This window comes from Musca vetustissima, unplaced genomic scaffold, assembly GCF_032173495.1.
Source record: "Musca vetustissima isolate MV318-11 ecotype Yass unplaced genomic scaffold, APGP_CSIRO_Mvet_v1 utg470, whole genome shotgun sequence".
In the NCBI taxonomy this organism is placed as follows: domain Eukaryota; kingdom Metazoa; phylum Arthropoda; class Insecta; order Diptera; family Muscidae; genus Musca; species Musca vetustissima.
Genome location: NW_026880041.1, coordinates 274,057 through 301,956, shown reverse-complemented (window position 1 = coordinate 301,956; position 27,900 = coordinate 274,057). Strand labels below are relative to the sequence as shown.

Below are 27,900 nucleotides of genomic sequence, written 5' to 3'. Positions count from 1 at the left end.
CTCTGTTACAAGGACGATCACTCCTATAACAAAAATAACTTGGTATTTGTATAGCTTCTGTGGAAACAATAGGCTTTAACCAAGTTTCTGCCACGCCAAAAATGCCAAGATTATTACCCTCTAAAATATTTCTCAATTCATGGATTTTAAAAAGTATTCTTACTCAAATTATAACTTCTGAGATTTACATGACCTACTTTAAGATTGTTTCTAAAATTGCATAACTGACTTCTAAAGAAAACTATTATCTTATAAAAAAACAACTATTTATTAGTGGGGAATGTATGGCATTGTTTTCTTCCTTATATATAATATGAGTAGATGATTAAGTTAAAAAATATATTTTTTAATATATATCATGTGTTCGCATGTTAAATTGGTATATGTGTATTAGAAAATATATGGAAAGGCATTACTAATCGTGAAAAGGTATTAAAACTAAAGACAATATTTTAAATTCATTAAGGTCACAAAAATGTATAACTTCATTACTCTTAATAATCTGTATTTGAAATCTAACCTTTTATTTTTAGATTTTTTAGTTATGTGAGCAGCATTTACTTTAGATTTATGTATAGACATAAGAGCGTGGGTTTGCATTTGATTTTTCACATATCACCATAAATAGGGTAAAAATGTCTACCTCAGGAAAAAATTCGAAAAATCTGTTTGTTTTTACCAGAATTTCAATTTCAATTTATTTCATAAACGAGAATCTAGCCCAAAGGGCCAAAAGCGATTCAAAAAACAACAAAATATAAACTACTCCAAAAGCTTCAAACTAACAGTGTATTAGCTTAATGTTATCTTAACGACTATTCAGTTGGAGGGGTTCAGAACCATTGTACTTCAAAAACATTTTTATTATTATTATTCCATTATTTGATGCAGCGACCTATCACATAGGGCAAAGGACTTCAATATTATATCTACTCTCAACCACTAAATTCAATTTACAGGTTCAAATATCTTATTATTATATCACAATTATCAATTAAAAAAAATAAAAAAATATAATATATTATAGTTAAATTTATTTAAATGTTGAAGTCAGTTATGCAATAAAAACACAAACAAATAAGCAAAACCTATGAATTTAAGATGAATTGAGGTTGAAGTAATCGTATAAATGAGTTCGATAACATTTTAAGGAAGAGTTAAATGTTTTAAGAGAAGGCGGTAAGGTGTTAAAAATTCTAGAAATTCGTACAAAAAAGGCTTTTTCCAATAAAGGACACAAACGCGGAACAAGTATTTGTATGTTTCTAACAGATCTAGAAAACATAAACAAATCAACTACAGAGGAAGGAGTCTGCAACTTAAATACCTTATAGAACAACAACATTGACCTTAAACTCACAAAACTTTCAAAGGTACAACCGAGGAACTCTTTAACGTAAGGAGAAATGTGATCACGACGTTTAACACAATATACATATCGCATAACCCTATGGAACAATAGTTTAATTTTACGTAAAACATATCCACAACAACCCCCAAAAATCTCAATACAATACAAAAAATTTGGCATAATCAATGCATGGGCCAATTGAATTCTAATGCTCTTAGGAGGAGCCATATCCAAAGAGTACAACTTTCTTAAAATAAAGTTTACCTTGGACACCAAAGAATTAACATGCACATCAAACACCAAACTACTATCAAGAAACAAACCAAGACATTTCATAGAGCTTACAACATTTATAGAATTATTATAAATGGAAACATTTACTGAATTCTCTTGCAAGTTCCCAAAAAACATAACTTTACTCTTACGTGTATTAATTGAGAGTCCTTTTGCAGATAACCACGTTACTAACACATTGATATTAAAATGTATAGAGGACTGCAAAACATCTAAAAACACATATTCTCCTTTAAACAAAATCTGCAAGTCATCAGCAAATGCAAATGACATGCAGCTCCTACTACTAATACAACTTAGCAAATCATTAACATACATAACAAACAATAGAGGCCCAAGTACAGACCCCTGGGGTACACCACTACTCACAGGGAGCATTCCAGAAACAACATTCCTACAACAAACATACTGCTTCCTTCCAAACAAATACGACGAAATAAGCTTACAAGCTGAGGACGAAAAATTGAACAAACGATGCAATTTTCTTATTAAATTAGCGTGATTAATTTTGTCAAAGGCTTTCTCTAAGTCTACTGACAACAACACACAACAACCTCCCGTACCAACAGTCTTCCTTATATTGTCAGTCAATCCAACGAGAAGAGATGCAGTGCCGCGATTACTCCTAAACCCATACTGGCTCTCATGTAATAGAGAATTTTCACCAATATAAACTAGCATTTGATCTTTCATGACATACTCAACCATTTTAGAAAGAATCGGCATTATAGATATAGGCCTATATTCACTAGAATCACCATTCTTTTTTTGAATTGGCACTATTTTTGCAATTTTCCACATCTCTGGAAACACAGACATTGTTAACATAGAATTGACAACGTGCAACAAAAATTGACCAACAAGGGGGAAAACAAGTTTTAGAAATTTTAGCTGAAATCCATCATAACCAGAATAATCAATTGCACGAAAGGAAAAACCATCAAAAGCATCAACAGGAATACAAGAAACATCAAAAACATCTACGGATTGATTCGAAACAAAAGCTGAATTCAGAGCCTCAACATCAACATTCCCGACTTCTCTGTCATCAGTACACAAACCGTTTTTATTTAAAATTGACCACACTTCCTTTGTGGATTTATTAGCAAACATATCCCTATGAGCAATAAATTTTAGTTTTCTTATAGTTTTTTTTGGCTCGGTTACGACAGCGACAAAACAATTTCCAATTTTCAACACTTTTGTCCCGAAGATAGGACCTATAAGAAATGTCACGAAGAGACAAGTGATACCGAATTTCAGCAGACTTAAACCAGTCATCTTTATTAATTTTACAAAATCTCCTTTTGACAGGAACTACACTATACAAGTGCCGAAGACCACAGTTCAATATATCAAGCTGGGCATCAACATCTGCCACAGAATAAAGCTCACCAAAGTTATATGTATTAAAGGCGCTGGAAAGCGCCACAGGATCAACAGAACTGAAATCTGCATATTCATAAAAACTCTGCACACAAAAACTGGGAACATTAATTGATAGAAAGATGAACGAGTGATCAGAAATACCAGGGCACAAAAACTGATTTGAACATACTACCAAACTCAGACACGACACAAAAAAATAATCCAACAAAGAAGTAGAGGTATGCGCAATATCGACGTGTGTGGGATTGAGTTGTGGACAACAGATAAATTTAATCTGCTACAAATTTCCCTTACAACTAAACTTCGCTGCAGATCAAACATATTATTATTGAAATCTCCCATAATAATAACATTTGAGTACCTAACAACAAGATCAGAAATTTCATTTTCAAAAGCCACAATATCGCCATGTGGCAAATAAACCACACCAACAAGAAACACACAATTGCTTACAATTACCTCGCAGAAAATATATTCAACAACTCCATAAGAACTTCCTCTGCACACAAATTTATGTTTAATATTCTGAGAAACATACATTACAACACCACCTCCTCTGTTACAAGGACGATCACTCCTATAACAAAAATAACTTGGTATTTGTATAGCTTCTGTGGAAACAATAGGCTTTAACCAAGTTTCTGCCACGCCAAAAATGCCAAGATTATTACCCTCTAAAATATTTCTCAATTCATGGATTTTAAAAGTATTCTTACTCAAATTATAACTTCTGAGATTTACATGACCTACTTTAAGATTGTTTCTAAAATTGCATAACTGACTTCTAAGAAAACTATTATCGCTAACAATATTACCTAAACTAGTTGAAAAATTCATTATCTGACCGTATAATTTAAATGAGCGTAAGAAACAAAATTAAATCCAGGAAAAAAAATAAAATTAATAAATAATAAATAAATAATTCAACTACTCACACAACCTTCACTTATGAACTACCAACGATACTTTGAAAAAGTCACAACCCTTTATGTTTAATCATTAATAGTAAAAGTAATTTGGAGTAGTTCAAATTTAGATAAAAACACAACTCATTTTTATATATAATTTTCCATTCCATTCCTACTGGAGTAGTCATAATCCAATTAATCAAATTTTTTTAATCATAACCTATAATAATCAAAAACTTTTTTTTTTTTTTTTATTTTATCGGTATAATATTCTTTAGTAGTTCAATATCCCTCCCTTTTACATTTAAGCCGCTTAATACGATAAAATTAATATTTAATTGTGAAATGTAGCTTACAGCCTTAAGGTCGAAAGACTGGGCACTATGAAATATATAAATAAAATAAAATAAAAATAATACCATAGCATTCATGATCGCGAACGTGTTTAAATATTACCATGTCTCTGTAATACACGTTTTCCTAAAAATTTTGTTATACTATGTAGTATATGTATTATTATACTATGTGGTTTTGCCTTTTTGATTGTGTCATGACATCGCATATTCATATTTTAGTACGATTGTACTTTTTCTCCATCGATCCGGTTTGATCCTTAATGGATCTAACAAGGAATGTAAAAATTATTTTGCTATGTATTTTAAAATCCAATCCAAGTCAAACAACTTCAAACCAGCTTTAAACAAAAATCTTTGCTATTATAAATATATACTTTATTTAGTAAGTATTTTACATAACTCTGGGAGGTGTAGCTTGCTGCTGCAACGTTGTTGCAACTATAGCAGCTTGAGTCTTCTTCAAATTGAAAACTTTTTGAGCAACTATTGGATGTGTACAGGTATTAAGGAGAGTTCTTGCCATTTCCAATTCCCCTTGCAATGTTAATGCCACGGCCAAGTTATAACGAACGACATTCTGCGCTGCATCTAAAGATTTGACCTGCCAATCTTTTGTCTCAAAATCGAACGTATTTAAGTTAGAAACAAAGGTGGGTTCCAAATGTGGCCTTGCATCGGTTAAATTGTCCATCATTATAAATGCTTCGCCAGCATACATATGTGCAAGCATTCTAGAACATGTAAGGATTAATTGTCACTAGTGATGGATTTTGTATTTACATGGACTTACTTATGTGCATCTGAAAGATTTTCCATTTTCAATAATTCTTCGGCCATCTCTAAAGCCGTAACATAATCACCCAGTCGCAAGCACACATAACTATAGGCTGCGTATATGGACGACAGCATTATGTCGAACGATTCCTTTGTTACGGGCCCCGACGGACTGCAAAAACTATTATCTCTAGACTTTTGCCATACCGGTTCCTCGCTTTCCGTGGATTCATTCATTTCTTCAGAAGATGGGGTCGTGTAAAGCTGAGTCATATAAAAGTGTGTTAACGTTAAAGCATTTCGTAAGCTTAAAGCAGCGAAGGGCATTGTTGGTTCCGGTACCGCTGCTGATTGGCTACTTTGCCTTCAATATGTAAAAAATATGTTATATATATTAAATAAAATGTAGTATCTACTTACGAATAATCTATCCTGTTGGAAAATAATGATCTCGTTTCTGTTCGTATTTTGGCTTTTTCATCAATGGACCTTTTCTAAAATAGAATAAAGTATTATAATGGCATGCAAATGGATGTTATTAAATTACCATTTCGTATTCCATTATACACGCTTCCGATATTCTAAACCATAACCGCGGATTACTATGGTATGTCTTCAAAGGGACCAAGAAACACTGAAATGCTTCTTTCGGTCTTCTTAAATGCAACATCGCAATGCCCAGGTTGTACAAAATTTCACATGATTTGGCTGAGCCCATATCGTGTAATTCTGCAAAGCGTAAGTTCGACGCAATGTGCTTATCGAAATTAATGGCATTTTGGAAAAAGTTTGCGGCAATAGCATAGTGGCGTACTCGTAAGTGTATCACGCCCATGTTATTAGCTATGAGTGTATTTAATTCGTGATTGTAAATGCTGTAAATGAAGTTTATTGTTATGGAATATGGAACAACATGGCAAACTTAAAATGCCTCACCCGTCCATGTAGGAATCCACATTGATTTTTTTCAATTGTTTAGCGGCCATTTGGAAGTCTTTCATTATATAATATTGATGGGCCTTGAGAGCCGCAAACTCCGCCGACTGAAATATGTATAAGTATATTGACCACAACATCTTAAATAACAACTTAAATTTCCACTAACTTACACCATCTTCCGGAACTTGAACAATTTTTCGATTAACCACATGTGTCAACAGCGACAATAATTTCAAGGGTTTATTGAACTTTTCTTCAAGTCTTGGTGTAGATTCTTGAACGTTGCCGTCATCTGCTGCTAAGGGTGCAATGTTTATACTCAAATGCCGCGATATCTCTTCCAGGAATAAATACGCTTTCTGTGGTTGATTTGTAGCCAATAGCAGACGTAGCATGAGTACACCCACCATGGCTATGGTGTTGGCATCATACGCATCGATTTTATCAACGACCGGCTTCAGAGTATACAAAGCCGTTTGGTACATGTGTCGATGATAGTATATAACTCCCATATTATACAATGGAACTGGGGAAGGTGGAGTGTTAGAGGTCGTTGCTGATGAATTTCGGCTTTTCTGCAACGTATTGAGAAAACAATGAAATCATAAAACATGCATTATTACATGATAACTAAATCTCAGCAAAGTGGTTACTGGGACCAGACCGTTGAAGACTGGAGCAACCCTTTCACGAAATAACTTCTCTAACAATCGGGTCATGCGAATTACTTTCAGACCTACTAAATGAAATCAAATCTAATACAGAGGATGGAAAAATAGATAATTAGTGATCAAACGAACTACCAAAGAATCGTTTAACATATTCCCAAGATTCTTGCTCAGGAAACCTAATATCTATGTTTATATCGTATTTATAGATTATGAAGAACTGGAGGACTCGTTATGCCGAACTAGATCACTACATTTTTGAACTGAATTGTTTAATCAGCAAGTTAAACTTAAATGTATAACCTTGAAAAGGTAACACCAACTAGACCTCATGCAGTATAGGTAACTTGTACCGTTTATAAACAAAAAAAATATTTTTTCAACTCCTACTCCTACATTAGTCCATGTGCACGATTTTTTTACCTCAAAGGTTGAATGAATGTATTTAAATGGACGTTACCCAAACACGCATCCGCAGAGCTAATTCTTTAGAATCGCACCTAGTTTTATGCGTATTTATATGATATAATTCACCTTAAAAGATTACTCAAATATGCATCAAACATTTTAAAGACAGATCCAGGAAAGTTTTTTTAGCTTTGTAACAATAAATTAAAAATAGTTTATACCTCATTCGTACTTAGGTCCTTTAGTGACTTCAACAAATCCACGTATCCCTTGCATTTGCCCTTGTAGAATTTGGCTACCATTTGATTATGTTGAATTTTGAGGTCTTTTCCTTTTAAGCTCTCCAGTTGCTCCAAAATTCCGATGCATTCATCATAGTTTCCCCTGCGAAAAGAAAATACTGTGTTTAACGAAGAAGATGTGAGACACCTGGTAACTGTATACATATCAAACTCATCACTAGCTTTTGTTAGCAGTCGGTAATCATGAGCCTCGGAAGCCCCAGCAATATCCGCAGAGTCTGACATTTCCATTCTTATAGGTTGAAGAATATATCTGTTAAATCTTTATAAAACAAAACAATCCGAATGAACTATCAAGTGTAGGGATACCTAAGTCGACTTTCAACTAATCGATTAATCGAAATTTTATATAAAAATATTAAAGGACCCACACACGATATTCCATGCTGTTAAATGGCTAAGCAGAATGTTCGCCTTTAGCCATCTCATGATGCAATAATAAGGTGATGTATCAAAATAAAAACCTTTGTTTTTGTCTCGTTCATCTGACAAATTTTTCCCTATAATATCGCATTGAATTCAAGTAGAAATTACGCACTTTGACAGTTAATCGAGGCATCAGCTGCTCAAAATGGACTACCTATTTATTGTACCATGAGCCATCCGTTGCGTTATGTGTTATCGAAAATACAAGAACCACAAGGAAATGATAACACAAACGGTCGAAGTTGATGTGCGCTGCGCTTGAGTGTTAAGGGCTAAGCAGAATGCTCGCGTTGAGCCATCCGTTGCGTTATGTGTTATCGAAAATACAACAACCACAAGGAAACGAAAACACAAAGTTGTTGTGCGCTGCGCTTCGGAGTTAAATATATTTTAACTTTTTGTGTGCGTTAACGCGATAACAAAAAACGCTCAACGCGAACATTCTGTTTAGCCCTTTAGAAAATAATTTTAATAAATATTTAACATAAACAAATTGCAATATGATCAATACCACGAATAGCAGGGAGCGCAAAAATTCGCTCGCGAATGAATTAAAAAACATTATTTTCGTTTTGTGCTCATTTTAAAAATTAATTTATGGCGATAAATTCTTTACCAAATGAGCATTCGCCAAAGAATATTCGCACATACATAACAAACGAGTGAGAGCACACAACAACGTTCATTCGTTTCGTTTGGTGCTTGAAATTCTTTCTGACATTCTCTCATGAATGAAAACCAACATTCCCGAATTCTCGCAAATGTTCAAAAAAGGAACAACAGTAACAACAAACGTTCGTGAACTCAATAGTTGTTGGACATGTGTTTTGTTATTCCACACACTTTCTGCTACTCACACATCCATTTGTTGTGTGTGTTGACTTTTTTATGATATTTTTGTTTGTGGTTGTTTTTAACAGTGCTCGCGTGCATTCGCGAACATTTGTTTTTTGAGTTTTTCAAAAGAATATTCTTCAGCAACAAATGATCGCGAATTTTTCTTACCTTATCATTCGCTATAAATTGAAAACGTTCGAATTCTCGCCCGTGAGCATTCGTGAAAAAGAGTGTATTTTAATCATTCTCCGCACCCTGACGAATAATAAAGAATCATTTACATGATCCCGTACAGATAATCCCAACTAGCAAAATTCCTTCAAAAACAAATAGCTTCCAGAATCGAATAATCGCCAACAATGTATTTTATTTATTTATACAGTCGAATTCGGTTAAGGGGACCCCACCCATTCTCGGTTTCAAAAAACTTAATTTTTATTTTGATTTAACTTGAACCTACACTAATTCAAGGATGTCCCTATAAATTTTCAAGTGAAAATCTCCACAATTTTTGAAGATATAGCCGATTTATTGTGTTAGCATCAGGTGGCAGCCACAGGGCGTTTTTGCGAATGGCGGGCACGATAACTTAAAAACTAGAAACCCAATTGATTTCAAATTTTGGGACGTTTCTCTGTGAGTGCATAACTTCCTTATTTTTTAACATAGTTTGTGGTCAAAAATAGGCGATTAAAAAAAAATTCAAAGTTCCGCCATTTTATTAATTGTTGTGCGAAGTCAATAATCCTAGTTCATACGAGAGCCAGACATGCACTCTTTCTAACACCGTTGGAATTTTCGGTTTCCGATGTGAGGAGTTATCATGCCCGCCATCAAAAGTAAGAACATATCTTTGATAAAAACAAAAAAAAAAAAAAATTGTAAATTATTTTTCTTCCTTTTTAAATCGTCAAATATATATGTGCAAAGTTATAAAACCTTAACATGCATTGGTATTCATTTACCAGCTCATTTAAAATCTTAAAAATAACAAATCGTGAATTGGGGGGTTCCCGTAAGGGAAAACACGACATTTCGGTAATTTTTCCTCTTATGCAGAATTTTCAATTAAAGGGACTTCGGAAATCGATTTTCGACTTTTACCGACGAATGCAAAATCGACTAAAATTTTGATTTTTTTTTTTAAATTGTTGTCAAACGAAAAAATAAATGGTCTGTTCCCGTACTGCAAGAATCTACTACTTTTTACTACGATAACAAATTTTCCCTTATGATATCGAAGAAAATAGTAAAATCTAGTAGATTCTTGCAGTACGGGAACAGACTAAAAGTTCAAGAATGTGTAATGTTTATGCAATTTGGGCTTTGTGATAATAAACCAGGTTTTATGAAGAGAATCGAAACTCGATCTGGAAAGTCGACTTTACGATTTCCCTATTGATCTAAAGACTTTTCAATACAAAAATTCGATTAATCGATTAGTCGAAAGTCGACTTACTTATCCCTGAGATTTTCTTGATTTGCTGTTTGTCATAGTATAATTAAATTTGGTAAATTTGGAGATATTTCAATAAAATTACCATCCTAATTTGTGGCGAGGGATTTAAAAAACACAAATACATTTCTCCTTGGCTATTAAGCGGAATATAGAGTAAGAATTATATACGAGTAAATTGTCCAATCAAGAATTGAAATTTCTGGAAAAACAAGTATTGGGACAAATCAAGTCAATAACATGAAACTTGTAAAAACTACTCATTGTTGTTGTATTTTATTGCTCTTAGCAAAACAAAAGAGGGTCTCGAAAATATCACCGATATGATGGTGGAATCAGATGGAACAACAGACGCAACCCGCCGCCTTAATGTAAAGAAGCAAACCCTAGATGATGCTTACGCTGTTCCCGCAAATTTCCTGGAAATCGATGTGGTCAATCCACAAACATCTATGACGGCGGGAAAAAAACGTTATACAGATTACGAGGTCAAAATGAGGGTAAGTTGTATGTTGTAGAATTAATCCCTTTCTCATGATCAATGGGGGTTCTATGTTAATAAGAGGAGTGGCTGGTAGTAAATTAATAAATGTATGAGACATACACTTAGCTTTTACATATAAATGGGGCGTAAATGTTGATAAATTGAGAATGGATTGTCCATTTCAAATTGTGACTTATACTGGCAAAGCCTAAAATATTTCCTGATAACGAAATTGCTTTATTCTGGCCGGCGTTTGCACTGTATTCGATGTGTACATTATACTGGTGTATATCAGAATATATAAATGTAATGAAACGATTGATGTATTAGTCATCATTACTGACCAGAGTATGTTTACCGAATGTGCGTGTGAGATCAGAATTTTATAGAGAACTAGCATATATGTAGGAAATATTTAATAATGTATTAACATATTATTTTATTTTTAGATAAAACTGCATATGTCTGATAAAAACAATCCACACATTAATATCGACCATAACTTAAATTTGAGTACCATTTAGTACCAAATTTCATGATTCGAGCTCTAAAGGTTCACCCAAATCCACATTTTAACAAAATTTCCATTTAGCACACATTATTTCCATAAGTATCCACCTCAACCAATGATTCCAAATTCGAATTTCAGGATTCTAACTCTATTAATTCACCCACAATTGAAATTGTACCGAATTTAGTAGTAAAGTCTATTGGTCTATTGGTTCACCTAAAATTCAAATTGTACCAAATTTAGTACCATTTAGTACCCATAAGTATTATTTTCGTAAACTGAATCCTGACCCCAATCCCACACACCCTCAGTGATCCTGACTCCAAATTTCACTCCGACGGTAACTCCGACGGCAATTTTAATTTCAAATTCCAACTCGATTTGTACCTCCAAATCAAATTTGTACCAAATATAGTACCATACAGTACTTTCCGTACACATGAGTACACGCTTTCCAAACTCTGCTCATATCGACCCTAATTCTCTACCTTAATTTGCATTCGAATTTGCAAAAGGTCCTTTGCTACATCTATTCTACACTCCATCAGTGACCCTCAATCCAAATTTCAGATTTCTAGCTCTACTGGTTCGCCAAATACAAATGATACCATATTTAGTACTTTTCGTACGGTTCTAGTACGAATTTCCAAAAACCCAGCCTTATCTGTCACCTTTGGACCAAGAGTGACACTCACCCAAAATTTCAAGATTCTAGCTTCAGTCGTTTCGTCTGGTCGTTGATGAATCGTTAAATCAGTCAGTCAATAACTTTACTCTTTTATTAGTATAGATTAAATTTGTACCAAATAAAGTACTTTTCATACACATGAGTAAGCGCATTCAAAACCATCTCCTTAAATGTACCCTACATCTGAACCCTAATTCACACTCCAAATTTCAAGTTTTTAACGCTACCCGTTCACATGCTACAGAATTGTACCAAATTTAGTACATTTTCGTACTTTTCGGATAGTTATAGTTCGAATTCCCTTTGGTACATCTATCCTACATTCCATCAACGACCACCAAACCAAATTTCAGAGTTCTAGCTCCACTGGTTCGCCAAATACAAATGGTATCACATTTAGTACTTTTCGTACCGTTCTAGTACGAATTTCCAAAAACCCAGCCTTATCTGTCACCTTTGGACCAAGGGTGACCACCCAAAATTTCAAGATTCTAGCTTCAGCTGTTTCGTCTGGGCGTTGATGAATCGTTAAATCAGTCAGTCAGTTAATCACTTTACTCTTTTATTAGTATAGATTAGTACCTTTTAGTACTTTTCGTACCGTTACAGTACGAATTTCCAAAAACCCAGCCTTATCTGTCACGTTTGGACCAAGGGTGACCTTCACCCAAAATTTCAAGATTCTAGCTTCAGCCGTTTCGTCTGGGCGTTGATGAATTGTTAAATCAGTCAGTCAGTCAATCACTTTACTCTTTTATTAGTATAGATGAATTGGATAAACAATTTAAAAATTTATTATTTTGTTTACAATCTGTATGAATATGTCACACTAGTTGTATAAGCTGATAAAGGGCAATGATAAACGCAATTGCATATATTGGGTCAGACCTAGCGTATGTGTTGTCATTTAACGAATTTATTATGACTGTTCCTTGTTCATTAAGTTGTTTGTAACATTTGGTAGTAACTGATGCTTACAATTATTCACAACATTCCAAATTCACAAAATAACAGTTGAAGTTTAAACACCGTTCACGCACTTGGTCCCTGATTACAATGATGAATTCAAAATCCTTAAACATTCCGTAGGTTTATTTCTATTTTCTCATTAAATTGAATGACGCCAGAAGCTGTAATAATGAACGTCCTGGGTGCAAATTATGACAGTCGATATGGAGTTATTTGCCAGGGCAATTTAATATCAGTTTTAATAATTTGTTTTGTGCAATCTGTAATTTTTTTATATGGTTATTGGCTAACTACGTTTCCGTGAAAAGTACATTGCTTTCGTTTTTTCGGTTTTACAATAATTTCCCATTTTTTAAAATAATCGTTGATTTCAACCAGAGCTTTGCACGATTTTGATGAAATGAAGGGGAAATCCAAATTTATTCATCTTGAATATCAAGGCGTTATGCCATACTCCATCGAACACAGCTTTAATATCTAATAACAGCATGCCTGTAGATTCCGAAACGAGAGGATGGCAAGTGTTAAGATGTCTTCTAAACCCATATTGTTGTTGTGGCAATATATTGTGCTCCTCAATAAAATCGTTTAATTTTCTTAAAGAATTTTCTTAAAAATTTTGTTGACAGATGACAGTAAGCCAATTGGTCTGTATGATTTTGGATCATCATAAGACTTATTAATTTTGTAATGTAATGATTTTTTGTTAACAATAAATATCAAAATCCTTTTTTGTAATAAAAAGTTTTGTATAGATTTTAGATGATATATTGAAGACCAATAGGTCTTTCGCTGTGGTTCTTGCAGAAATAGGTTCTGAATATACCCACAAACATATTCCATCATTCATAATTCATTTGCCTTCTTTGATATGCTGTATTTAGCCGCATATGTTGGATTCTTTTCAAATTTGTATAGAGGCAAAAAGCTTTTTTGACTTACTATATATACCAAAAGTTGTGAATTCTTTACTGGCTTATTAGCACGGAGTTTACACATGCAACTTTTTAGGCAACTCTGCTGCTGCTACTTTCAATCCTCCTTGAATATCTTCCCGCATTACACTTTTCTTACTTCCCTCTCCTAGGAGTTGCACATAAAAGTTGATTGTGTAAACCCACATTAAAGAGACATTATTTTATTTTCAGACAAATCTTCCTGTTTTTAAAGTAAAAGATTCGAGTGTAAGACGTCGTTATAGTGACTTTGAATGGTTAAGAAACGAGCTGGAACGTGATAGCAAAGTGAGTAGTTGAATTCTCTTTCAATAATATATACTTTACCATATGTTTTGTTTTTCTATAGATTGTTGTACCTCCTTTACCTGGTAAAGCTTGGAAAAGGCAAATGCCATTCCGAAATGATGAAGGCATTTTCGACGAAAATTTTATTGAAGAGCGACGCAAAGGTTTGGAAGCGTTTATCAATAAAATCGCGGGCCATCCCTTGGCCCAAAATGAGAGGTGTTTACACATGTTTTTACAAGAAACTACAATCGACAAAAATTATGTTCCCGGTAAAATACGCAATACTTAAAAGGATTCAGAATGTAAAAAAATGAATAAAAAATATAGAAACAACTTTACAATAAACTAGCAAAGAGTAAAATGTTATGTTTTTAAGAAAAAATAATTGAGGAGATGACACTTTGTATTCTTGGCGAAGTCATTGATCTTTACCGCGCTCAGCAACAATGGTGGAATTAATAATGTAATCGAACAATTAAGAATAATCATATTTCCATTATTTTCTTTTAATTTAAGGTATTCTATTTTATATATTTTCGAATTCCAATGTTATAAAATCAGTCTAAGATAATTGTCTTGAAAAATATATTAATTATACAACAAGTTTCCATGTAGTTTATTTTCAATATATATTAAGTCTGTGTATTCGATGTGTTGTCTTTTTAGACATGCGGAACTCACGGTGTGTTCTTTACACATCATACATACACTTTACTTCAGAAGTTACCTCCTGTTTTGATTCTCACGTGAATTGAAATTTTCGAACTGCGACAAAAATAAACGTCGACATGTTAATTTGCAGAAATAGTGTTGCGATACAATATAAACTGTATTCGTTTTTAACATTGTTTATGTCATTTTTTAGTAATTTCATTAATTCTGGCGATAATTTTATTATTAGTTTTTAATATTTTATTATTCGCAACATAAAATATATGTGTGAAAGACTCTGTAATATCATCAATTTGTCGATTGATTTAAGAGGAACTTTTAAACCTATCTTCTTCGGTCATTCTTCAAAATTTTGCCATTTTAAACAAATTATACGCAATTATACTACCATCACGTGCATTTTTTATTTTAAAAAAATCTTTTATATAGAAAAACATGATTACAGCCGACTTCAAACGGGTGTTAAGTGTGTTATAGAACAGCTCGACGTGTGTTCGATACACTTCTGCCGTTGAATTAAATGCCAGAACATTACCGAAAATTTATTTAAAAAAATGTTCGCTTTTTTGCAACAAAGCCTAAAAGGCCATTGATAGATACACAATACAACAATTATTTAAGCTCCTCTTACATTTATCATGTCAATTCTTATTCTGGATGTCAATTCCACGTAAATTTACTCGCTCTTCCCGTTCGATTTATTTTGATCAACATTTCACAGTGAATTTTTGTCGCAATCTCGCTTTCGCTTTTAAGGTTTTATTCAACGATACTGTCTCACAGATTCCGTTGAACTCTTAAATGGGTATTTTTTACTGCTATGACAATATGTTGATCTGGAGGATCTGATTTATTCGTGGAATATTTCTCCGAAATCATTTTCTGTGATAAATTGTTCTCACAATCACTGGTAATTAGCTGTTTTATCGGAGTAATGTATTTGTTTCTATCCATTTTCATATTTTTTGGCAGTAAGTAAAATCCATTTAAAAATGATCTATAAGAATCGAAATATGTGTAGAAACCAAAACATAGTATTTGCATAGTAGAAACCAAAACTGTATGTGCTGTATGTAGAGTTGCTTAGGTTTTGTCCAGGCAAAAATTGAAACGATTCCTTTATCCATAAATAATAATAAGTAATTTTGCATTAATGCTTTGTTTTTTTTAGTTGAATAAAATGCAAGATACAAGATATTTTTATTTTTGAAAAGTTATTTTTAAAAGAATTTAATTGTTTAAGTTTTGGCCACCAGTGTATGTTGCCATTTTCTCTATGACAGCAGGATCATCGTTGTAAATTTAGTTTCATTTTTATTGATCTCTGAGAGTTATTTTGTACTTCGGTATCCAGTCAAACCTTCGCCATTGATCTAAACGGAGATTATACAATTGTCTGTCTATTTCATCGTATTTTATCGTCCGTAATATAACATATCAGTTTAATTAAATTGTCTAACTTTATTTTTTCATATCAATTGGTTTATCAAAAAAAATTTTTTTTTTTGCTTAATGATAACAATTACTAAATAATTCTTATATTGTAAACAATGGAGGATCTATTCATCCACGTTAATGAATGCTTGAAGAGCAACAATATCTTAACCTAACAAAGTGCTACATACATAATTATCTTAGAATACGTTCTATACATAAAAACAAAATTAGCAGTAAATTCTCTTAGTGTTATTCTAGCCTTTCTTCAAAAGGCCCAAGAGACATTTTTGAATGGAGAACCCTTAGCTTGAAACCCAGAGAAAAACATAGAAAAGGATGGTTGCGACTTGAGGCTTGGTAGGCACGCGACGGCATCACAACATCGCGAAACCCCGAAAATGTGATGTGATGACAAACAAAGTTGTAAATTGACTTAATCCCGTTTAAGAGCTGCCTTTCTGTCTGTTTCCTTTTTGAGAGATTCCCTCTTCTGCTCCTTGTTGTAGTTTTTCACATAGAACGAACTGAACATGTAGGTGAAGAGGCCAGCGTTGAATGTCAGCAAAGCAGCAATGGGCTTGGGGAAGTTGCAGTTGGGTTGGAATTGAACTTGGAGAGTGTGTACAAAAATGATCAAAAATTGAACCTAAGAAGGGGGAAATTGACGTGTTACAATTGATTCATAGGTCCGTTCATTGCTCTGGGGATGTACTTACGATTTGCAAGATAGTGATGTACTTCTTCCACCACAAATATTTTTGTACCTTGGGACCCATGGCCGACAACAAGTAATAGGCATACATAATTATGTGGATGAAGGAGTTGATGAATCCGAGTAAAGTACCATGTCCGCCTGCAAAAAGTATGTGTAAGTAGGAATATGGAATAATTTCCATAACGAATTACCTGCAAAATATTTAACACCAATGAAGGCACACACTGGCATCAAAGTGTGATGGTACAAGTGAAGGAATGAGATTTGGCGATCCTTCTTTCTCAATACAAAGAACACTGTGTCCAAGAGTTCGGTAATCTTTGCAATATAGTACAGCCATACTGCACGGGCCATCTGAAATAGAATTTGCCAATTAAATGCGTGTTCAAATTTCTAGGCGTGCATAACCTACTCTCATTGAAATTGGATCGGTGGCATATAGTACGGGTTGGCATCTGAAGTTGTAATGACCGCCCCATCCTCCCTTGTAACCCTGTAATGAAATTGAGCATTTAAGTTGCCGTTCTTGCCTTCTGACGAACATCGTCATATCGATATCAAGCACTTACCTCATAGAAAAGTACCCAGCTTAGCACTACTTGGATAGCGTTGTAGACCAGTAGGGTGTTTTTCAATTCGAATGGTTTACGATCGCGCATCCACCTCGGACCAGCATACAAACAGAAATATAAATAGACGGCCAAAATGGTAAACAGAGGGCCGGGAGCATTAGAAAGGAACCAGTTTTTCGTTCGCAGATCTTCATGTTCCACAAAGAAATTCACCAGTCTATCAACGACTGTGTTTGTTTCATTTATACTTAAAGTAACGGTGGACATTGCTGTTTTTATGATTATCTGAAATAAAAATGGCAATAACAAATCGATTAAAATCCTAGAAATAACTGCAAAGTTCCAAACCGAATCATTTTCTAAGGGATAACTCATAATAATTATGCCATGGGGATAAATATTACTGATCATTCGAAAGTATTAAATCATCTACAATTTTTCAGTGAGAATGCACTGCATTTCCTAACTCATTTCTATTAATCGTTTGAAATGTGTTCATACAAAATAATAAAACTAACTATTTTTAAAATATTCATGTAGAAAAAACTATTCGTCTAAATGCACTTATTGCAAATATTTTGTAATCTTATACTTCTGGTCCAAATAAATAGTTTCGAATAATATTTATATTGTATTCGATTCGCCGATATATGTATTTAAGTTTACGTGTGGGATTTCCTCGAGTGTATCGCAGTAACTAGCGTAACTCTTAGGTACCACTTCAACCATTCTCTATTCAGTTTTGCCCAATTTCACGACAGTCACAACCATCTATGCTTAATTGTGGCAAACGATTAAGGTGCCCGTGTTTGTTTGGAGGGAATGACTTTGCGATCGGTTCTATTCAGTGAACATGTGTTACAATGAATTGCAGAAAATTTCCGCAACAAAACATCATAGTGTGAAATTATATTCAACAGTAAAGTACGACTGGATGTGGGGGGCGCCGTTGCACAAATTGACTGGTAGGAAGGCATCACAATGTTAGCATTCAAGTAGGTTACTAGCCAGCGTGTACCCCAAATAACGCATCACTTTAGTTTTAGTTAATGGTAGTATAGCTATCTCCCAAAGTGATGTCGCTCGGGTAGAGAATACGTGTTGACATTGTAAATATTGCATAATAATTTTACAGTTGTTTAAGATCTATGTATATATATATATATATATTTATATTTTCCTCATGTGTATCTAATGTGGCCTTGTTCTTTGGTTGGGGTTCCGTGTACAATGCCACATTCATAAATTAATTTTTGTATCGGGGAAGGTGTCACGCATGATCCTTGGTTCTTGATATTTGCACATTTGTGTGTTGTGGCATGGATTGCAATGTCATGCTTCACAGACCCGGGGCAAAGGTTTCGATTGACTACTTCACATTGCATTGCAATGATGATATTTTGACCAAACTGTTTCGACGGTATTATTTTTCGCTTTCGAAATGAACTCTGGTTACCGTGAATGAAGTGACATTGTAACAGTTATTCGCCGTACAAATATATTTATATGTATCTATATACATATATGTACAAAAGTGTATGAAGAACCAACCAAAGAACTTGCAAAGATAATTGTGAGACATGCATTTGCTCGAATATGCAATGAACCAATATTAACACTACTTTAAGTTAAAAAACAACAACATTTAAAATAAAAAGCTGAGTCAGGAACGCTGCATTAAAGAATCCGAGCGATGATTTGCGTTTTCGCCAATGCGAACGACCCAGATTGATATCAAGTTATTTAAGAAATCGATAAAATGAAAATGGAAAATGTTAGTGATTAAAATAGCAGATTTTGAGAATAAAATACAAAATATTAAATCATGTTTTCGTGTAGAATTATTTTGAAAAATCACAAATTTGTTTTCTTTTGTTTTGATACAATTTTGTGATTATTGAAATATTAAAGAAATCAGGAATTATGAATTGATTAGCCATATTACATGTCCTGACAACTTTGCATTTAACTAAATTAACAATCTGGCGGCCATTGCATCTGGAAACAGAGAGTTCCGAAATGCATTGAAGTGAAAACGAATTGAAGAATGAATTGTGAAGGGAAGAATAATAATTTATTGCAAATCAATATAATTGCGCTCCATTAAAAATGTTCAACAAAAGCCGTTCTTAATATTTGCATCAAAACCGGTAAGATCCTCTATAGTGTATAGGTTGCTTTTTTAATTTGCATTCATTGTTCAAAGTCTGTTCTTGAATTCATTGGTTCATAATTTCGCCAAATATCTTGACGTAAATCACAAGTGGTAATATTCCATGATAACTAGAAAACGAACATTAAAAACAACCGAAGTAATCGAACGGGTACATCTGCCTTCAAAGCCAGTTTATAATGGAGATGCGAATCAATTTTATCCACTTTGGACTTTGAAATTTATATAATGGAATTATTGAAATATGTCTTTTTCCAGAAAGATTTTAGTAGCACAGCAGAAGAATGGTAACATAATGCCCGATTTCCGTCACACAGTCGCATTTATGAAGTGGAGAAATCGCTTAGGAAGAACGGCGACAGCACGTTTGTCTACTTTGCACAATCGTTAGTTTTGTATCTTTTGTTTCATTATCTATAAATATGTTTACCCATTTGCATATGGATGGATGTATATTAATAATTATGAAAGAAAAAGAAACCGCCATCCCGAGGGGAATGTTTTAAATGATTACTATGGCTTTCAGAGGATGTTGTTGTATAGATGTTTCCAGTAGACTGAATGTCTTCGGTGCGATGACCTTTCAACATTTGGCGAATAGAATTTCTGCGTGTTTCTTTATATTTTGAACATGGTCCGTCGTTAATGAGACTAATCGTGATAATTATTGTGGATCATTTAAAAAACAAAACAGCAGCAGAATGGGGATACAGATACATATTTATATATTCTTTCCTCCGACAGACAATTTTCCAATTCAAGATTTTTTAGTTTGATTAAAAATTCGTGAAAATTTATATTGTAATGGCCATACGCATTGCTTGAGACACAGGCATAGCCATTGATATCGTTGAGAGGCCGACGTCACCACTTGTCACTTTAGTAGAACGCGAAGTGTGGAATCCCAAATGTATTTTTCGTTCGCTAATTTCCGTGTGGCTACCGCCACTATGTCCAAATTTAAATTCCATACGCACATTCATTATGATCACGTCGTATACTTTGTTCTGTGGCCCAATGCGTGTTTTCATTAACTTTACGGTCTAAGGCACTAGACGCGCTTCATGCTCCCACAATTATGATGCTGACAATTTCCTATATTGCCGCACTTGTCTATGCGAAGCTCGTACGGCATGGCCAAAATGACTACAAATTTGGATGGTAGTTTTACTAGCAAAAAAAAAGCAAAACAAAAACAAATACGAAAATAACAAGATCAGCACATTCACAATAACAATGATTCACACCGATTAGTATTTGACCCGTAATGTCGGTTCGAGTTTTAATTTTGTCATTTGAGATGCCTTTAATAGCCAATTGAGTGGGCGAATTACACACAAGTTCATTGTCTCCTGCCAGTGTTTTGGATATTTGTTTGCCATAAATTATGAGCCGGAATTCTCTGGGATGGTTGCAGCAAAAATAAAAACATATTCTAAATGGAAAGTTTTAGCAATTATTAATCTTGTTTTGGTGAAAGATTCTGGTTCCAAAATTGTGAATTAACAGCAACATCAATTTGAAAAAGATTTCGTATATTCGAGAATTCATTTGACAAATTATTTCGAACTATGTAGTGGGAAGTTCTGCGATTATCTATAATATATTTTTTGCGAATGCCAATAGAAACTATTTGATAATACACACAAACCGCTCTGATGGTCTAAAGTCCATTGGAATTATTATGGTATTCCGGGTGGCTAGACAATACTGAAGTAAACATTTTAAAATATATTTTTAATCGTTAAGTGGACCTGTTGCTGCTCGAAGATGTCATAACCATTTGATTCTGTATTTTTACGTTTGTTCGTTTCGATCGTCGTTTAATCGGACATATCATCACTGCGAAATGGGTGACAATTGCCTCAGTTTAAGGGCACCACGACATTTCACTTTTCGAGCGGTCATAATTGTCGATCAGTCCGTCCACTATGCCCTCTGTGACATTCTATTGACCAATTGATTATACCAATAAAAGTAAAAATAGTGAATATTTTGATTTGCAAATTTGCATTAATGTTGAATAATTTGTGTTGAGATATTGCATAACACACTGACATAACGACAACAACTGTTTTTGCTGGACATTTGCAAAACACCAACTACTTTCGACGGGAGAAAGGCGGTGAGGTAGTTGTCGTAGGAATAAGGAATGAACGGGGCCGGTCTAAACTACACCGTCGACGAATGACGAGCGTTAAGATAAATCTGTCTAGAAGCCGATCTGCCACATACACAGGTTGCTTTCGATTGCAATTAATTTCCATAGCGATCGAATGTCTGCTTAGAATGTGTGACAAAATAAATATTATTTAAGGCATCTGTAGATGAGGGGCACACCCTTTGCCTTTGTGTCTTAAGTCTTTTGTTTCGGCATACGTAAACATCCAGAATTATACGCTCAGTAATGATTAATAATATTTTTGATTAACAATAATAACAACAATTTTTAATTATTTGCACTTTAAATAAATATACTTGTTTTTGTGCTTTATTGTGTGTGTATGTATCTGATCATCAGCATTCAAGTTTCTAGAGATATTAATTTTTTGCAAACAAAATCCTATTGATGGTTGCAGATTGTTTCAGCCATGGAAGTCCCGATTACATTTTCAACCATGTACACCTTCAATAGCATAGTTGTTATTATTTTTTATTTTTGCTTGATATTTCCATTTTATGACCATGTTGGCCTGGCGTTGAAAATAATTATAATAATATTTTAGGTGGTTTTGGTATGTTGTGGGCTGGGGCAGAGGGCAAATTAGGGTGTGTAGTTGGAGGATGATGACTGCATAACGTGAAGCACATGAGTGACAAAAATTCACGCTTGCGTGCTCCGAAGCTACACAAGTGTAACGCCTGAGGAAGTAATTAATAATTATTTAGTACTTATTAATACCAACAAGATGGTCCCGAAATCTCGTCATGAATTTAATTACACTAAGTTTTCACTTTTCTATGGGACGGACAAATTTTAACGTCTGTGAAATATATGTATGTATATCAAGAATTACGTTAATTATTGACAATTAAGATTGTAATTGCTTAGAGTGGTCCGACTAAGGAAGAAACATAATTCAACTTGGAATTATGGAACGGACCTAACTCGGTTCGCCAGCATTCTGAAGACTTTGCTTGTTGTGTTAATCGAATTGTTAATTTGATTAATTCTTTTTGTTTTGGTCGTGTAATCGCCCAGACCTAACCGTCTATCGAAGAGTTATGTTGTTGACCTTGTACTTGAGAAGAACTTCATCTTTTGAAAACACTCTCCGGAAACAAAAATACCAGTTTTCATTGAATAACGAATTTGTCGACACAAATGAACCACGAGCAAAGTTGGCGTGGAGGACGCCATGTTATCGAACTGCTGTTTGGAGCGCAATTCTTGTACGCAGAGGTTAGTGGCCACGCTACGAACTTGTTTTGATTCATTCTTTGATCAGACTACAATATCGCAGTTTTCTTCATTATCAGTTTTTATGCTGAGTTAAGACTTCTTACAAAAGCTTGGGTGAACGCGTATACACTCATATTTGTATGTCTGTGTGTTACGAATTTCATTTCAACAACAAATCAAGAATACCCCCGACTCGATGACGAACTTGCGAGGTTACTTCATACTTAGCGAAACGTTTATTTATTTTCCAAACAACCAATTATCACCAACGGGGTAAAACCGCAGTCGATAAATTGGAACAATTTCCGTTTCAGTTCGCGGGCGGTAAATTGTCCAAGCCGTGTTTGTACTTAGAGTAAATAAACAAACAAACGAACCAAACCAAAAAGCATGCGCTATTCTGCCGATTGATCTGTAAAATGGAGTCAATTTTATTGCTCGCATATATCGTTGTATTCGCCAACACACAACTGCGCTCATACACTGACAGTGTCATCCAAGTGAAGGGCGTTTCGGAATTGATCAAAACTCCAACATCAGCCAAAATTCCATCCGTACTTTGCTGGTTTTGTTGAGCGAGTTTTTGTTAGTGCGCTTTACACCATTATTGCCCGTGGCGACCAATAAGCTATTACCCAAAAAAAAAAAAAAAAAAAAACTACAACAACTTTTCATAACATCTTCCATCACCAGCGCAGCCACCACTTTGGCATGTGCACATACACACACTAACACATATGTTTCGATCTATATGAAATTGATCATTGAAAACTGTGTGGATAGATATCGATAATTTGTTCGGACCATCATTTGAATTTCAGATCAATGCAATGACCACCACATATCGCCCCTTCGAGACGAGAGCTTTGAAGCTTAGGCGTCTGTCAATTTTGATGCGATAGCCACAATATTTTTGTCATTTGTGTGCTAATTCGAATTGAAATTTAAAAACTAAATAAAAACCAAGACGAATAGCGATCTCGAGGTCGATAGATACAAAGGGGCAAGAGACAAACCCAACCAAAAGTATAGTGTCTTAATAACTAGCAGCTATTCAAAACAAGTCTCGACATCCTTATCGCACAAGGACGCTGCCAATCATAAGTCCCATTGTTCGTATTGTAACTGAATTGCGAATAGTTTACTTGCCTTCGATTCCTGACTTGCTTCCCTTTAAAGTCGTCCTGCAGATGTGTAGAATTCGACTCTCCGTTGGACAAGTTCGATGATGGGTTTTTGTTGTTTAGGTTCGAGACACAAGAACTATTAATTGCAAAGAACAAATATCGTTTGTTGGTAGAACCCGCACGCACACGTTCGGTTGATGTATACGTATTTTGAGAATTTTCTTGGTGAATTCCTTTTTTTAATATATGTTTACAAATCGATTTTACCTCCGCGCAAATGTCCGAGAAGCATGCGACTAGTTCACGGTTTAACAGCAGACTAACATCATCTGGTCGGAAGGTATCCGTCTTCTATTCGATTTACTTCGATCTTGTCACCTGTTCGGCTGACTTACTGCTCAGCTTCACTTTCAGTATGAGCCAGCAGCACCACAACCGCCAGCAACATCGACGATAACAATTCATATTTGCAAGCCAGCGTCGGTTTCTTTGCTTGGTCATTCAAAACATACAGCAAACACACACAAACACAACCGTTAATACCCAGTGGAGCAGCGAACTAAATTTAATTTAAAAAGGTCTCACTTAGTATTAAACCTTTTTAAATGAACACGAAAAAATGGCAATACCTAGTAAACAATCTTTATCTCAGTGAATTTCTATAAATTATTTTATTTTATTGCAGTATGTTGTCTTATACTCTCTTAACTTCATGTGAGAACTAAGTTTTAATCAAGAATAGTTATTTACTAAGGAAATATCTAAGTTTTAAAATTTAATTTGAATTTAAGATTTTGAAGAAAAAAGCCCTATTATAGCTCGCTATAGTTCGTTCGATTCATGTCTTACATATTCCAAAACAAAACCGCTGACTAGAAACACCAAACCTATCTACTCTTCGGAGTGTACCATAGAGTATATGCTGGGTGCAAGATCTAAAAAAGATATTTGATTTTCACTAGTAATATGTGGCAAGCAGCCGCTTTTGTGTACAATATACGCATTCAGGCATATACATATGTACGTTGACGGGTATGGGTAGCCAATGTTTTGTTTTTTGTCTGCATAAACAAATTTAGTCTTCTTTGCTTTGTTGTGTGCTTATTCACACACAAACACATATGGCGAACCTAAATTGTCGTAGTTCTAATTAAAAGTTCGAAATTAACATATGCCAGTATAGGTGTCCTATGCCTTGCTTGGTGCTTCTCTCAATATACTTCATGATAGTTTTGGTTCCTAGATAAAATCTGTATAAGGGATTCTCGCTATTTCGAGATCAGTCAATGTGCGAAAATAGCCTAAAAATAGTAATTTTTCATGTAAAATATAAAATGTATGCCAATTTATTCATATGAATCGGTAGGACTCAACGGCCAATTTTTAACTACTTAACGAAATTTTCGAACATCATCGTTAATTAACGAAATTAAAAGCAAATGAAAATTTGTAGTTATCAGTTACGTTAAACAGTTACGGAATATCTACTACCTCACTATTCTTTGAATGTAGAAAAAATGCTTAGTCCCAATTTATATTAGGCGAGTTTACTTGCGGCAAGTCTTTGACTGTAGGGGAATAGAAATGGAAAAAAATTGCTCGTACCGACAATTTTCTGGCAATTCGTTTTGTGTATTTCGTATTTGTTGACATTTTATATTTATTTAAATGTGAAAAAACTATTGACATCAAATGAAAAAAGAAATATCTTCGAAACCGAATTGCCTTGTATAGACGCATGGAGCAAGTTCAAAAGGGAACGATAATGATTGCCGCAAGTAAACTCGCCTAATATAAATCAGGACTTAACGACATAATTATCGACTACTTCGATAACGGCAAATTTGTATTTGCTTATAATTTCGTTAATTAACAAACAAAGTCTGTAATTTAACAAAACAAAAAAGTTGACACAATTTTCAATTTGTATGTTTAAAATATGTGTTTTAATTTAGCCGATATTAGCGGTAAAATCAGCAAATGTTACAGAATTGCACTACTGACTATAAAGTTTGCTGTCACCGTATACATGCAAAATTTATATTTTTTTTAATTAAAAAAATATATATGTATATGTACATACATATGTTGTCAAAATAAATGAAAATAAGTTTTACAGAAATTGTGAGGACGGAATTGGGAACTATCTCGCGTAAAACTGTGCTGTTGTGAATAATAGTGAATTAAAAAAAGATAATTTGGTTTGGGTTTGCCGGTGAGTTGAATTATATATGTACGTATATGGGCCTTGAAACGCCTTGGCCTTGCTATGGGCATTTTATTCAATGATAATTCTGAGGAAAGAGTTTATCTGTTATACGGACGGTTACGCGAAATTTGGTTCTATTTGATTAATTTCTATACACATTTCAAAATTAATTTTAAATTTCATTGAATTAATGGACTTAGAACGTCAAACGAAGAAATTTAAAAATTAATTAGCAAATCAATTCTGCATGAACACGAATGGTTAATTGGTGCATAAAGTCATCAATATTTATGTAGTTATAGCACACAAACAGCCGACCTATTTCGAGCATTTTAAATCACAAAATTCCCAAATTGGTGTCAATATATGTTTTTTAATATTGCGGATTCTATTTCGATTTCAACAGACAGAGAAACATATAATTACAGAAAATCATATGATTACTTTATTCAATAGCGCATTTACTCAAAAAATCAATTTTACTGATAATGCGTTTCATGTTAACACACATGTTCTTAACTCCTGATATAGGTTATTGTAGAGAATGAACTAATGCAGCTTAAAGATTTAAGTGAATTCCCCTTTAGCGCGTACAACAAATTTTTACTGGTCAAAGCAAATGTGAATAGCACTAATTTAGGGGAATTCCCTTTATGTATTAGATCAATGTCTTTTTTACACGGTTTTTTTTACACGGCTTCTTCTGGAACCAATCTACCGTGTAAAAACAGACTTAGGGGTAAAGGGCTTTTAAAAACCACAGATAGTTTTCTGTGCAAGTTTAACAAATATGATATGGAAGCATTGCCACAAAAATTTTTACTAATCTTCTCTCTATACAATTATCTATTTGAATAAAATATTTTGACGAGTTATACAGTATATAGGATCATCCAAAAAAATAGAAAAATTTGATCTTAAAAGCGGGTTTTCTTATATGAATATATTTTGTATAATAAACTGTTGTCTTATATGGGTGAAACATTTTCTTATGTCCGTGTTTCTCTGATATCCGTGGTTTACTGTATATTCTAGTCGTATTTTCAATTAGAGATAATCATTTTAGAATATATATCCTTTGAATGTATCGTGTTATACTTTGAGTCAGCTTGAAAAAAAACAGCACAGGACGAAATTTCATTACTCCTTAGTAGATTTGTCGCATACTAATATTGCGAAAGTCTACCATGAATGGCAAGCAAACAAAAACGAAGACGAAGTTCGAACAACTTCTCCATACACAAATTAAATATTGCTACACTCTGAATTATTTTTATTGATAATCACAATAAACATTAATCAAATCGAGAAGTGGTGGAGGGGGCATTGGATTCCTTTAATGAAATAAAAAGTAGAAAGAGATTTGTAATATTCCACATTAACACCACCTTTATTGGTATTTCAAATGTTTTCTAAAATATCTTTTAAATTGTGGGTTCTATATTATTTATATATTATTGATCCAAGGAAAGACAACACATGTAGTATGTTAATGGTAACATTTCATTTTAATCGGATAAAAAAAAAATAAATAAAACCCAAAACCGAGTTGAGTATTTGAAAATTACTATTTTAGTACCAAGAT

At 33.9% G+C, this 27,900-nt stretch overlaps 3 protein-coding genes across 3 annotated transcripts; 1 reads left to right on the top strand and 2 right to left on the bottom strand.

Moving 5' to 3' along the window:
* Positions 1 to 4,689: 4,689 nt before the first annotated feature.
* On the bottom strand, positions 4,690 to 7,620 carry LOC133325333 (CCR4-NOT transcription complex subunit 10). Its single transcript, XM_061534119.1, has 8 exons — positions 7,517 to 7,620; positions 7,309 to 7,471; positions 6,182 to 6,586; positions 6,009 to 6,115; positions 5,620 to 5,947; positions 5,493 to 5,566; positions 5,089 to 5,430; positions 4,690 to 5,029 (listed from the first exon to the last, which is right to left on the bottom strand). Exons 1-8 carry the CDS (start codon positions 7,618 to 7,620, stop codon positions 4,690 to 4,692), a joined length of 1,863 nt encoding a protein of 620 aa, XP_061390103.1.
* A 2,783-nt stretch (positions 7,621 to 10,403) lies between these two features.
* Positions 10,404 to 14,321, top strand: LOC133325320 (sorting nexin-12). The gene is made up of 3 exons (XM_061534105.1): positions 10,404 to 10,608; positions 13,909 to 14,004; positions 14,066 to 14,321. The coding sequence occupies exons 1-3, from the start codon at positions 10,432 to 10,434 to the stop codon at positions 14,294 to 14,296; spliced, it is 504 nt and encodes a 167-aa protein (XP_061390089.1). The 5' UTR covers positions 10,404 to 10,431; the 3' UTR covers positions 14,297 to 14,321.
* A 2,228-nt stretch (positions 14,322 to 16,549) lies between these two features.
* LOC133325332 (elongation of very long chain fatty acids protein AAEL008004-like) lies at positions 16,550 to 17,671 on the bottom strand. Its single transcript, XM_061534118.1, has 5 exons — positions 17,401 to 17,671; positions 17,244 to 17,324; positions 17,023 to 17,185; positions 16,833 to 16,969; positions 16,550 to 16,762 (listed from the first exon to the last, which is right to left on the bottom strand). Exons 1-5 carry the CDS (start codon positions 17,668 to 17,670, stop codon positions 16,550 to 16,552), a joined length of 864 nt encoding a protein of 287 aa, XP_061390102.1. The 5' UTR covers position 17,671.
* Between the last annotated feature and the right edge of the window lie 10,229 nt (positions 17,672 to 27,900).